This window comes from Catharus ustulatus, chromosome 1 (assembly GCF_009819885.2).
Source record: "Catharus ustulatus isolate bCatUst1 chromosome 1, bCatUst1.pri.v2, whole genome shotgun sequence".
Classification (NCBI taxonomy): Eukaryota; Metazoa; Chordata; class Aves; order Passeriformes; family Turdidae; genus Catharus; species Catharus ustulatus.
The window spans coordinates 59059123-59072267 of record NC_046221.1 but is presented as its reverse complement, the minus strand read 5'-3'; the positions used below and the strand labels follow the sequence as shown (position 1 = coordinate 59072267).

At 43.9% G+C, this 13145-nt stretch overlaps 1 protein-coding gene across 3 annotated transcripts in view; it reads left to right on the top strand.

Moving 5' to 3' along the window:
* PDE1C (phosphodiesterase 1C) overlaps nt 1-13145 on the top strand; it is a 255859-nt gene that overhangs the window by 25151 nt on the left and 217563 nt on the right. For all 3 annotated transcript variants that reach the window (XM_033078935.1, XM_033078954.1, XM_033078944.1), the window contains exon 3: nt 12336-12507. In XM_033078935.1, coding sequence (XP_032934826.1) covers nt 12336-12507 — 172 coding nt within the window. The remainder of the gene's footprint in view (nt 1-12335; nt 12508-13145) is intronic.

The following is a 13145-nucleotide window of genomic DNA, read 5'->3' as shown; positions in this document are numbered from 1 at the left end:
AATTTGCAAACATTTTTCACAGATCGGCGTAGCCTTTAAACACAACCCCAGGTGCCCTCTCCATGCCGTGGGCCCCGGCACTCCCGCCCGCCCCGGCGCTGGCTGACATGGCTCCCGTGGCTGTCGCGGCTCGGGGCTGCTGCAGCCGCCACCCCTCACAACTCGACCCGTGACTCGCACTTCTGGGTTGGCAAATTTCTGAACTTTGTCCATATGTAAGGCGCACCAGATTATAAGGCGCACTTCCGGGTTTTGATCAAAATTTTAGTCAAAAGAGTGCGCCTAATAGTAGTGAAATTACTGTAATTTACATCTATGGTGCAGTATTTTGCATAGTCACAGGATGGCATTCTGAGCCTCCAGCTCAGCTGTAAGGTAATGTACCCATCTTTCACAGGGTTCAATAAAATGAGGGGGAAACATTTTTGCAGATGTTTAAACTTATTCACAAGGATTTGAAATTAAAGTTGTTGAGGACCACACCTAGTGCAGGTAACTTAGCGGGCAGCTGTAGTGCAAGCTGCAGTTTGTGCTCTGTATGACAGGAAATAGCAGGAGACCCAGGCAATAAGCTGTGACCTGGCACAGAACACCTGCACAACAAAGGGCATGGGGACTTGGCACTAGCCAGGTGACTGGCCACAAAAAGACATGTGGGAGCCTATGGCTCAGCAGAAAGACCCCAGAGAATCAAGGACAGTGACTGTAAAGGTATAAAAGCTCAGAGATTGCTTGGTTCAGGATCCCTCCTCCTCAGCACCCAGCTCAAGCTGACTTTTCTGTCTATACCAGATCAAATTATTTTAAGGATCCAGATGTCTGACACTGCTATGGGAAACCTGCATCCAAGCAGGTAAGGAGGTCTTGTCTGACTGTATGAGAGGATGTTTGTAGGGAGTCAAGCAGAGCAGCTGTCAGCTTATTGGAGTTGGCTACTGTGAAGGGGCTTTGGTCCCGGCAGTGAAAATCTCAGGTGGTGGGAATCTGACTGCTGGAGTGAATCCTGGATGGTCAGACAGGGAAGTTTCCTTGCAAACACTGTGGGATGTTTTGTGGGTTTGGCTGAACTTGGTTCAGAGAGAAAAGGCTGAGTTGTTTATATGTGAGAAAAACTGACAAAACCAAACACCATCAACAAAACAGCGTAACTACTTTTAGGAATTATTTGTGCCAGTAAAAAACTCATAAGCATTTTACAAGATTATGTCCGAAACTTATCAAAATAGTGAGCTGTAAACAGTCTTTTAATGTACAGTGATTCCTTCAAGAGTCTAACCTAAGGGTCTATTTGACATTTTTGTGGGCTTCTTAAAGGATTTTCTTCTTTCAAAACTAACAAGCAATCATTATGCAGAGGAAACATTTCTGGTGAGCCCACAATACACTAGCTGAAGTGATTGTTCTCTTTGATCTGTTGCTACTCTGTGCACATGGAACCTCTTCAAAAAGAAGGATTTGGAGAGACCTGCTTTTAGAGGCACATTCATCTTCAAATTGTGTGGTATTTTTATCTTAACTTTTTATGTGAATTCAGTTTTATATATAATTACCTGTGAATTTATTGTTGGGATGCAAACTAAAAACACCATGACAAGACTGGGTTTTTCAGAAGGTGCACATCAGCTGAAACAACATATTTTATTGTGTGAGATTTTCTGTGAACTAGTATTTGTTTATAATAATATCTTATGTATACTTTTTGAAAATATTTTTAAAAGCACATTTTTCTACATGTGCATTTATATTAGGTAAGAGAATAATAAACATGCAAATAATATGAAGACTAATTTGCAAGTAATTTGAAGACTTCCTCCAGAAAAAAGGAGAATTATTGTAGTTGCTCTCAAGGAGATTTGATTAAGTAATTTCACGATTATAAGCCGCACCATTTTGATGAAAATTTTGCTCCCACCCCGGAAATGCAGCTTACACTCAGGAACAGCTAATATGTGAAAAGTTTTCTGGAATTTTCAACCCCGGAAGTGCCAGCCAGGGTGCCGAGCCGAGCACCTGCCACTAAAACCCGGCATTTCATGATTGTTACAAATTGGTTACTCTGTTGCACGGCAGATGCAGGTGGGCTCCCTGCTGGCAGCGCGGGGCGGGAGGGAGGCAGGGGCTCCATGCTACCATCCCCGCGGCTCAAGGCAGAGGCTGGGGGCTCTGTGGCGGCAACGGGGGGGGGGGGGGGAGGGAGTGAGGCGGGGGGCTCCGTGCTGCCATCCCCGCAACCTGGGGGGGAAGCGGGGGGGCTCCCGCCTGCCACTGCTGGCGCAGGAGCAGGCAGGCTCCACCCCCGCCTGCTGCTGCGGGAGCGGGGAGGCTCCTTCCCCTCCTCCCGCCGCTGCCGCAGGTGCCGGCGGGCTCCGTCCCTGCCTGCCACCATGGGACAGCGCCGGGCTGGGGCGAGTGAGTCCGGCAGCAGCAGTGGCTGGCCCCAAGTGGCCCCGCCGAGCTGGACCACCTGGCCCTGTCGGCAGCCCTGTGCCTGCACTTCCTGAGCTGAGCCAGTAAACCCCACGATCCTGCGATTCTGTTACTACTTGGAAACTTGGTTGCACGTGGGTCCTCGCTGCGAATGACAGAGCGGCTTATAATCAGGTGCAGCTAGTTTATGAACAAAGAACGAAATGTTGCCGACACCCGGAGATGCTGCTTATAGTCAGTGTGACTTGTAATCGTGAAATTACTGTAGTTCTGTTCCTAAATGGAGGCCATCACCTGTGACCCAGTTTAGTAGCATGGTCACAGCAGCAAGAAGCATTTTCACTTTTCAAAATAGTGTTATTTATATTAACCTGGGAAGCACTGTTTTATTTTCTTCTAGGGGAGGAGGATAATATATAAAGAGTACTGTCAGGAAACTGTGATTCTATTGCCTAATGCTTTGTATTGCTCCTTTAGGATAAAGGAAAGGAAAATACTCTTGATATTATATGAATTTTAAAAAAGGAAAAAAAATAAATAAGAAAATGCTTTAAATTTCTGTTGTGGTTTTCAAGAGGTAAAACTAGTGAATCTGCAGAGAATTTTGGCACTTACTGCACTGCAATTAAGGTATAACATTATTGGTTGTTGGACAATATGCAGATGACTTCTTATTAGAAAATAAGAGTGAGAATGTTTGTATACTAGATGCTCTACCTTCATATATTGCCCTAGCAAAGAAGGGACAGTCTGCACCTCTATCTAAACTTCAACTGTCTCAAAATAAAGTTACACTGTTTCATCTTTATTTTGTAAAGCGACTGTGAATGACAGACTTCCACTGTGGGGAGCTGTGAGGAGTTCTTTTAAAAATAGATGATCAGGGATGCAATTAATTCCAAAGAGACAAACATTGAATCTGTTTATTGGTAACGAAATACAAAAAGAAAAAGGACTTGCCCAAACAAAAGAGGGCTGGAAAAGACATGAAAAAAGAAAGGAAAATGGAAAAGGAGAAGTGGGGGAGAGAGAGAGAGGAGACAGAGAGGAAAAGAGGAGAGCGCTGTCCCCTGCGAGCCGGGGCAGTGCGGTCGGTGTCCCGGCTCCGGGCGGTGCTCGCTGCCTGCCCGAACCCGGGCCGACTGTGAACGAGCTCGGACCGGCTCTGAACGAGCCCGGACCGGCTCTGAACGAGCCCGCGGGTCCCGGAGAGGCTCCACGAGCGCGGCTCCGCCAGGACGGCCCCGGGCCCGCTGCGAGAGGGCGTCCGAGCGGAGCTGCAGGACCCTGGACAGGGCACGGCTAGTGGATCAGGCAGGGGTGCGGGGGCGAAGCGGCAGGGACGCGGGGAGGTGTTCGCAGATGAAGTCCCCCCAGAGATGAGGCTTCCCCCACTGCTAGTTGCCTCCTGCAAACTGCATGTGTACACTCCTTTCCCCCACATGCCTCTGACAACCTCGACAATCAGGGTTGAGAAAAGCTAAATTGGCTAAATCAAAACTAAATTGGCTCCTCACACAGAGCCAGAAAGAATAGAGGCCATAATTAAACTCCCATGTCTGGTCTTGAAAAGGTGGGTGTGAGAATTTCTTGGAGCTGTGGGATCTTGATGGTTGTGAATTTCTGCATTAGGAGAATTGATTAAGGCTCTGAGAAAACCTACAGCGAGGAGTTAGAGCCTATTGCATGGTGTTCAGTGAGAGCTTTTAAAGTAATCAAAGGAGCTTTGGAGCCTTTGGCATCTGCTTCAGCTCTCAGGCTCCCTGATTAGATCATGCTCCTTTTATCTGTAAGTATATTAACATGAGGTATAACCAGTGGACTTCACCATAAACCAGTTGTGTATTATTCAGTTCAACTAGATCCAGTTGCAGTAGGATCACCAGCCTATACCAAATCAGTGACAGAAAGAGCAGCAATATTGGAGAAGAGCTGCCTCCTTATTCTGAATCATTCTGTAATAGTTCATATCATAGGTAAGCTGGAAATAATGTTGAGACAGTATGTAACCCAAGCTTTATAGACAAAATGGGCACATAGATATGAACTAATCCTCCTAATGGCCACTAACTTAATCTTAAAAAGCTGTAACACCTTGAATTCAGCAAGTGTAGTAACTTTGCTTGATGATTTGAGGCTGTACCTTGAACCCTTACTACAAGAAAGTCATTGAAGTTCTAGAGCATAGCCAAAGAAGGGCAATGAAGCTGGTGAAGGATCACAAGTATTATGAATAGCAACTGAGGGAGTTGGGGTTATTTAGTCTGAAGAAACAGAGGCTAAGAGGGGACTTTATTATTCTCTACAGCTACCTGAAAGAAGGCTGTACTTAGGTGGGGATTGATCTCTTTTTACCAGTGACTGGATAAGACAAAATGGCCTTAAGTTGTGCCAGGGAATATTTACATTAGATAGTAAGAAAAAATTCTTTACCAATAAGACGGTCAGGTACTGGAACAGGCCCAGGAAAAGGCTGGAATCACCATTCTGGGAGGTGGTCAAAAAACATGTAGTTGTGGTACTCAGGGACCTGATTCAGTGGTCTACATGGCAATGTTTGGTTAATGGCTGGACTTGATGGTCTTTCCGAGCCTTTAAGCTTCTGTGATGGAGAACATCACTGTTGTGAGCAAGTGATGTATTTCAGGTAAAACACAGACTGAGTTAACTGATGTTCTGTTATGTAACCCTGTTGGCATATGAATGTGAGACAAAATGAATCTGTTTATTGCAGAGTTAAGACAGTACTTACACACTTAGTGTGAGAATCTTTGTTCAGTCCTTCACACTCAACCTGGCTGTAGACCTGTGGTAAATCCATTGGCCTGACAGTTTGTTAGTTTTCTCAAGGTTTGCAACCAATCTGTTATTGGTTGTTCAAGCCAGCAACAATAAAATAACAAAGAGAAGTCTGAGGGCAATTGAAAGAGACTTCAGGACTTGGGGATCATTAGTTGAGGGCTCAAGAGCACAGGTAGTGATTTCCTTGGTCCTTCTGGTAACAAGGAATAATATTGATAAGAATGCATCAGGTCAATGTTTGGTTCCAAGCCTAGTGTTGGGAAGGAAAAATTCTGGGGTTTTTTTGGCCATGGGATGATCTATTTGACACCTGGTCTACTGCCACCTGATGGGATGCACCTTTTTCAGAAGGGAAGAAGAGTTCCAATACAGGAGCTAGTAGGTTTTGTGGATAGAGCTTTAAGGAAGCTTGGAAGGGGGAAAGGGAAAATACCAGGCTTGCCAGTGATGAGCAATGGGATGGTGTTCCAAAAACCTGAAGCAACTGTGCAGCAATAGCATCTCTCAATCTACTTCATGAGGTGTTGTCTACAATGTACTATGCCTGAAATGTTGCTACACTAATACACACAGCTTGAGGAACAAACAAGAGGTGACTTTGGCCTAGTCCCAGAGATTTGGTATCACTGGCATAACTGAAACGTGCTGGGGTGAGTCCTGTAACAGAAGAGTCAGAATGTATGGAGCTCACAGTTGGCAGTGCCACAGTTGGGGGTATCTGTATAAGAATCAAGGGACAAACAAATAATATTAATGTCGTGGTGTGAATCTACTATAGACCTCCTAGCCAGGACAGAGATACTGATATGTTATTCTTTGATGAGCAAAGGGACACTTTCAAGTCAACTGCTCTCGTCCTTATAGTGGACTTCTATTTGGCCTAAATCAACTGGGAGCTTCACACAACTGGTCCAACCCAGGCCAGAAGATTGCTAAAAGCCTGCATGATGACTTTTTGGAATAGGTCCTAAGGGGGCCAACTCAGAAACAGGCCCTCTTTGATCTGATGCTTGTCAACAGAGAAGATCTCATGAGCAAAGTGATGATTGGCATCCATCTTGGCCACAATGACCACAAAGTGATTGAAATATACATTGACAGGAAGAAAAGTGCCAGCAAAACTTCAATTTGACATGAGGAGAGCAGACTTTGGACTGCTCAGGGAATTAGTATGTAAAATCCCCTGGGAAAATGTTTTTGTAGGTGCTGAGGTCCATCAGTACTCATTGCTTTTTAAACACCATCCCCTAAGGGTACAGGAGTAGGCAATTCCCAACTGTTGGAAGTCAAGCAGGCAAAGGCAGAAGGCTGGTTTGACTGAACAGGGATCTTGTCTTGGAAAAAAGGGAAAGGAAGGAAGGAGTATGTCCAGTGGAAGCAAGATCAGGTGACATGGGAAGAATACAGAGATACTGCTTGCCACTGTAGGGAGAAAATTTTTGTCACCAAAGCTCAATTGGACCTGAAGCTGGTCAGCAAGTGTGTGACAATAAAAAGAGTTATAAAAAATATATTAATGGCAAAAGGCAGTGTAGAAATAACATTGTCCTGTTGCAGGATGAGGATGGTCATCTCACAGTGATGTAAAAAAGACAGAGGTATTTAATGCATTCTTCACCTCTGTCTTCAACACGGATGGTGGTCCAAGGGGGTATCAGTGCCCTGAGATGGAGACCATGGCTATGAGAATGATCAAGCCCCACTTGAACTGAATTCGTGTGGGATCTGCTGCTTCAGTTGGATCCCTAAAAATCTGTGGGGCCTTCATCCAAGAATCCTCAAAGGTCTAGCTGACATCATTGCAAAACCTCTCTTGATGATTTTTGAGCAGTCTTAGGAATATGGAGAGGTCCCAGCTGACTGGAAGCTAGCAAATGTTGTCCTGATTTTCAAGAAGGGCAAGAAGGAGGACCCTGGAAACTACAGGCCTGCCTAGCACTTCAGTGCCTAGTAAAATAATGAAAAATATTCTGAGAAGTATTGAAAAACTGGAGGAAATGCAGTCATTGGTCACAGTGGTCACAAGCACTGGTCACAAGCATGGTTTCATGAGTGAAAAGTCCTGCTTATTGAATATGATTTCCTTCTACAACAGGGTAACCCACTTAGTTCATCTCGGAAAACCAGTGAATGTAATCTTTTAGGATTTCAGCAAAGCTTTTGATACTGTCTTTCACGGGATCCTTTTTGATAAAATGTCCGGCATACAACTGAATAATCACGTTACACGATGGATGAGAAACTGGCTCGCAGGTCAGACACAAAGAGTTACAGGGAATGGGGTAACTAGTGACCTCTGTAGTAGGGTTTTACAGGACTCAGTCCTCAGCCCAGTTTTCTTCATTAAGGACTTGCATCCAGAACTTGAGGGAATATTAAGTAAGTTGGCTGATGCCCCTAAACCGGCAGGAGCTGTTGATTCCCTTGTGGGCAGAGAGGCCCTGCTGAGAAACCTTGACAAATTAAAGGGCTCCGAGCAATCAACAACTGTATAAAGTTAAGCCAGTCGAATGTTGGATTTTGCACCTGGGGCACAGTGTAAGGCTCCCCAAACTGGCTTGATAAGACACTTAAAAGGACTTACTTTTTTTTAAGTACTTGGAGTTAGATGTGGGAGATAGACCAACAAGATATTCTCAAGAGGTCAAAACAACAAAAAAACTTTACTGGCAACTTTAGAAAATCAGAGAACTTTGACAGAAGTCTAAAGCAGCATTCAATCAACATAAAACATTTAACCAAGCAGTAACTTAGCCCATTCAACTTAGCAAACGCCAAACCTGTCTGATTTTATTTTATCAAAAACTCTGAGAAGAGGGAATTAGAAGAAGAGGAAGAGGAAGAAAGAGAAGGAGAGGAAAGATAGAGAAAATAACAAATATAGCTGCCCGTCCTGGTTCCAGCAATGTTCCATTGAGAGAAATTCCAAGAGGAGGTAGGGTCAAGTCACATGCATGCCTCAAGTCCTGGGTTAAGTATCCCTTGGTTTTACTGGGCCCTTCCCTTAGGTGGGGCTTCTGGTCATCTGGCTACACTGGGCTGAGATTTGGGCTCCAGGGGTGGGTTGTAGGACACTGCTTCTGGTGTGCCAGGGATTGCTGGCCACTGTGGGGCTGGAATATAGGTCCACAGCGATGGGGTGTGTGAAGCAGGGCCACCACCTCATCAAAGCAAGGACCAACCTTCCCCTTCCCTGGCACGAGCCTGAAATGTTTTTAGCCTGCAGTCCCTCCAACCTCTCACACACACAGCAGCTGCAGTTGTGAGTATACACCAGGGAATGACAGTTTGGAGAGCAGTGCTGCAGAAAGTGACCTTGGTGGTGGCCAGTTGACTATGAGTCAACAGTGTGCTTCAGAAAGAAGGAGGGCCAACTGTGTTGGGGTTTAATGGGGTTTCCATTTATCTCAGCATTGCCTCAAAGGAAGAGATTGTCCTGCTCTGCCGTGCTCTGGTGAGGCCTCAGTATTGTGTGCAGTTTTGGGGACTGCAATATAAAAAAGACATTAAGCTACAGAGAGGTCCACAAAAATGGTGAAAAGTCTAGAGAGAAAGCCTTAGGAGAAGGCACTGAGATCACTTGTTTTTTTTTCCCCAGAGAAGAGGAAACAGAGGAGAGAGCTCATTGCAGTCTTCAACATCTTCATGCAGGAAGTGGAGGGGCAGGTACTGATCTCTTCACTCCTGTGACCAGTGACAGGACTTGATGAACTGGCATGAAGCTGGGTCTGGGAAGACTTAATTTACATATCAGAGGAACAAGTGCCAGATTGGGCACTGGAATAGGCTCTCTAGGAAAGTAGTCACAGCACCAAACCTCTCTGAGTTCAAGAAGTGTTTGAACAATGCTGTGAGGCACATGGTGTAATCCTTAGGACTGTCATGTACAGGGTCAGGAGTTGGACTCAATGATCCTTATGGGTCTCTGCCAGCTCAGGATATTCTATGATTCTGAATGGCCCTACTGTTATAGGGCGATTTTGCTGTTAAAATTTTAGGTTAGGAAAATTGGATACACCATTCTTACATCAAATGAGTAGTGAGTAACCAACCAGCTGGGCTATAACTAACAATTACTATACAATATTTGGATATTATATATATATATATATATATATTTGGATGACCTGGTATGAGAAGTTATGTTTCTAGCTGTTGTAGCACAGGGCTTGGTGCAGAATCTCAAGGCTGCCTGTAACTCTGGGTAAACATAGTTCTTGCACATTAGGTAGCTGCTCCTATTTAAGAGCAAAGAAGAGTATGGAGTTTTCCTGATTATCTGGAAAATTGTCTGAACATAATTAGGGAATGAGGAAAACAGATGAGAATTATTACTGGTCTTCTGTCTTAGTAGCATTTTGACTGTGTGAAAGTAAGATATTGAAGACAATCAGCAAAAAAAATGCTACTGACTCCTATCCATAGCAGCAGATATTGCTGCTTCTGACAACATAGTTTTTAGTGATTTATTGTTGTGAGGCATCAGATAACAGTTCTTCTGGTTGGTGTTGTCGTGTGCATTTAGTGTGCATTGTATCAAATAGTACAGTAATTTCATGATTATAAGCCGCACCATTTTGACTAAAATTTTGATCCCAACCCAGAAATGCAGCTTACACTCAGGAGTGGCCAATATATGAACAAAATTCTGAAATTTCCCAACCCGGAAGTGCAAGCCAAGGTGCTGAGCCAAGCACCTACCAGTAAAACCTGGAATTGTGAGATTGTTACAAATTGGTTACTCTGTTGCGTGGCGGGTGGAGGTGGGCTCCCGCTGGCCCTGCGGCGGGGGGGAAGGAGGGGGTTCTGTGCCTCCCTCCCGCAGCTGCTGCGGGTGCGAGCGGGCTCCGTCCCCGCCTCCCACCACTGCCGTGGGTGCGAGCGGGCTCCCGCCGGCTCCACGGGGCAGCACCAGGGCGGGGTGAGCAAACCTGGCAGCGGCGGTGCAGGTGGCCGGCCCTGAGTGGTCCCCACTGAGCGGCAGCACCGGGCTGGGGCACCCAGCCCTGTCGGCATCCCTGAGTGGGCCGAGCCCACCCAGCCCCAAGACGAACCAGTAAACTCCATGATTCTGTTACTAATTTGTTACTTTGTTGCACTTGAGTCCTCGCTGCAAACAAGAGTGTGGTTTATAATCCGGTGCAGCTTATATACGGACAATGACCTAAATGCTACTGACACCCGGATGTGCGGCTTATAATCAGGTGCGGCTTGTAATCGTGAAATTACTGTAACCCTTAATCCATGTATTAGGTCCACTGGGTAATAAATCTGAAAGCTGGGAAAATGCTAGAAAATTTTACCTTTATAGTACCTAATTAAAATCAGTTGCTAACTTCAAAGCTACCCCATTTTCCAGATTTTTAAAAATATTTGCATATTGCTATAAAGTCCTTGGAGAATGACTACTAACAGAGTTGGGTTGTATTACTATTTTGGACTATGGTAAGATTAATGCTTGCTGCGCCTCTGTTGTGGGAAGTCTGAAGTAGTAATCAGCATTTCAGTACCTACCTGTTCTTATTTGGTCTGCTAGTTCAGTCATGTATCATTCTATAATACTTGAAAATTAGACTATGACAGAGGTGTCCAGTATGGGAGTATTGCTGGGTGTCCTAGTTTGGAGGACAGGTGTCTGTCCTAGTTTAGAGGACAGGTGTCTACTAAGAAAGGCAGGAGCCTCTCTTTGAAATAGAGAATGTAAACCCCCTCCCTCCAAATTACTATAATTCTGAAATCAAGGGGCTCTCAGGCAAAGATATGGGAATTAGGAATAAAAGTCCTTTACTAAGAAAATTAAAATAGAAATACAGTACTACAAAGAACAAACCCCAAACCGTGACAAAGTCAGAGTACAACCTGACGCCCTGTCAGTCAGGGTGTTAGTTAGTAGCAGTCCGATTAAGTGGTGGCTACCGTCCCATTGCATTGACAGATGTGGTTCAGTTGAAGCAGTGGTCCTGTACAAGGGTGCAGTTTCCCTCCGAAGGTCCAGTGATGATGTGGAGAAGTCCAGTTTTCCTCTGAAAATTTTCCTCTGAAATCCAGTCCCTTGGTGTCCTAACTCTCAGTTTTTATCTTGATAGGAAAGGCTTGGGTCTTCCCCCTGGCTGGAGCTTCTCCCAATGGGATAAAATAATTTTATCAGTCACACAGTGGGACTCAATGGGCCATTAGCAGAAGAAAACTCCTTGGAGGAAGGATGGGTTGTGAAAAAACAAAGAACAATGCCCTGCCTGGTTTCAATGGATGGTCCATTAGCAGAAAATCTCCTACAGATATAAGGATCACTGCCCCACCCAGTCTCAACGGATGGTGATAGAATAGATACTTTTGGTCACATCCTGTATTGCAACCCAAGACACTGGGATTTTCAGAAGTGCCTGATTTATTCAGAAACTCTTTGGAAATATTTTAAAATGTGAAACAAACATTTAATAAAATTTAAGTCATGTATTGTCTTCTGTGGTGGGGTGGACATCTGAATGAAGGATGCTACTTCTACTTTGTAGGTAGAACTAGACTTACATATAAGGATGGATTCTCTGAATGACATGCAAGAACCACTTGATGGCACTTCTAAATAATTTTAAAATAAAAATTCATGGAAATATTTTGGCATTTGAATATCTACTGTGAAAAGCTGAAGTTTCGACAGAAAAGAAATATATTTTTTGGTACTAATCCTACAGTGATCTCTTATCTGTAATTTAGCCACTACTAACTAGTCTAAAGAATGTCAGTGATGGGTATTTTATTGATTTGGTACTTTGATTTTTTGCCAGTTCTTTGGCTAAAGACTCACATCAACATATACTAAGTTAAAATCTAAGTGTGATGTGGTGAGGATGTTTTTTATTGAGGTATGAAAGCTTAATGTTTTGTAATAAAATATTTTCATGGGAAATATTACAGTTTTGCATTTGGAATGACCCTAGTGTTTGTGCTTATTTCCACTTCAAACTTTTTTTCAGGTTTTCAGGCTTATTCTCAAATTGTGGTTGTGCAAAGGTAAAATTATAGCAGACCACCTTTGCTTTTCATAATTCTGACACACTGGGCAATAAGCCTATGAATTTATTTTCCTTCTCACTCTGTTTTTTCAGGGTCTAAATCACAAAACTGCTTGTGGAGCACTGTTATCGGTGGGCTGACCAGCAACCACAAGGAAAGGCCAAAGCTGACCATTATCAATGACCCTAGACCTCCTGAAGAAATTTTAGCGGATGAACTACCACCAGTGGACAGTCCTGAGGCATTGGTGAAAACATCTTTCAGGTCTGACTGATATGAGTTTACTTCATTTATCTTTGAGAAGATATCTTTTTAAGATTAGATCTGTAGTGTGGTTTGATGACAGAAATGGATACTGAAAGAGTGTAATGCTGCATATCTTTGTACTGAAAAAGGTTGTAAAAAAATCCTAAAGTAATATTGACTGGATTTGCCTTTAATTTCTTGCAGCTCATTAGCCTCCCTAAAAGATTTTTCACTAGGCAGAAAGTCTGTAACTAGTCAAAACAATCAGCAAAACCAGCTCATTATATGAAGATGTCTTTGAAGGTTGGTATTGTTTCATTTGGAAGTGATTTAATGATGAATAATTGCACTTTAGGTCAGATGATGTACTTCATTGATGCAAGGGTGAGTTAGTGCTTTTCCTGTTGATGTAATGTCTTGAGAACTGTCTAGCATTGATATGTGAAGGGGAAGAACTCTGATCGGGGGCTTGCAAAAAACTGTTTTCTCCTGTTGTAGAGTGATATATCTATGTTTTTGAAGTGGGATGATATATATACTGCTGTGTTTTCCACTGTTTTATTTATTGCTGTCAGTGTACAGTCGCCATATTTTTCTTGGAAACATGTTTTCTGAAAATTTGTCCCTCAAAGTCGGTAAAATAGAGAAGCCATAGT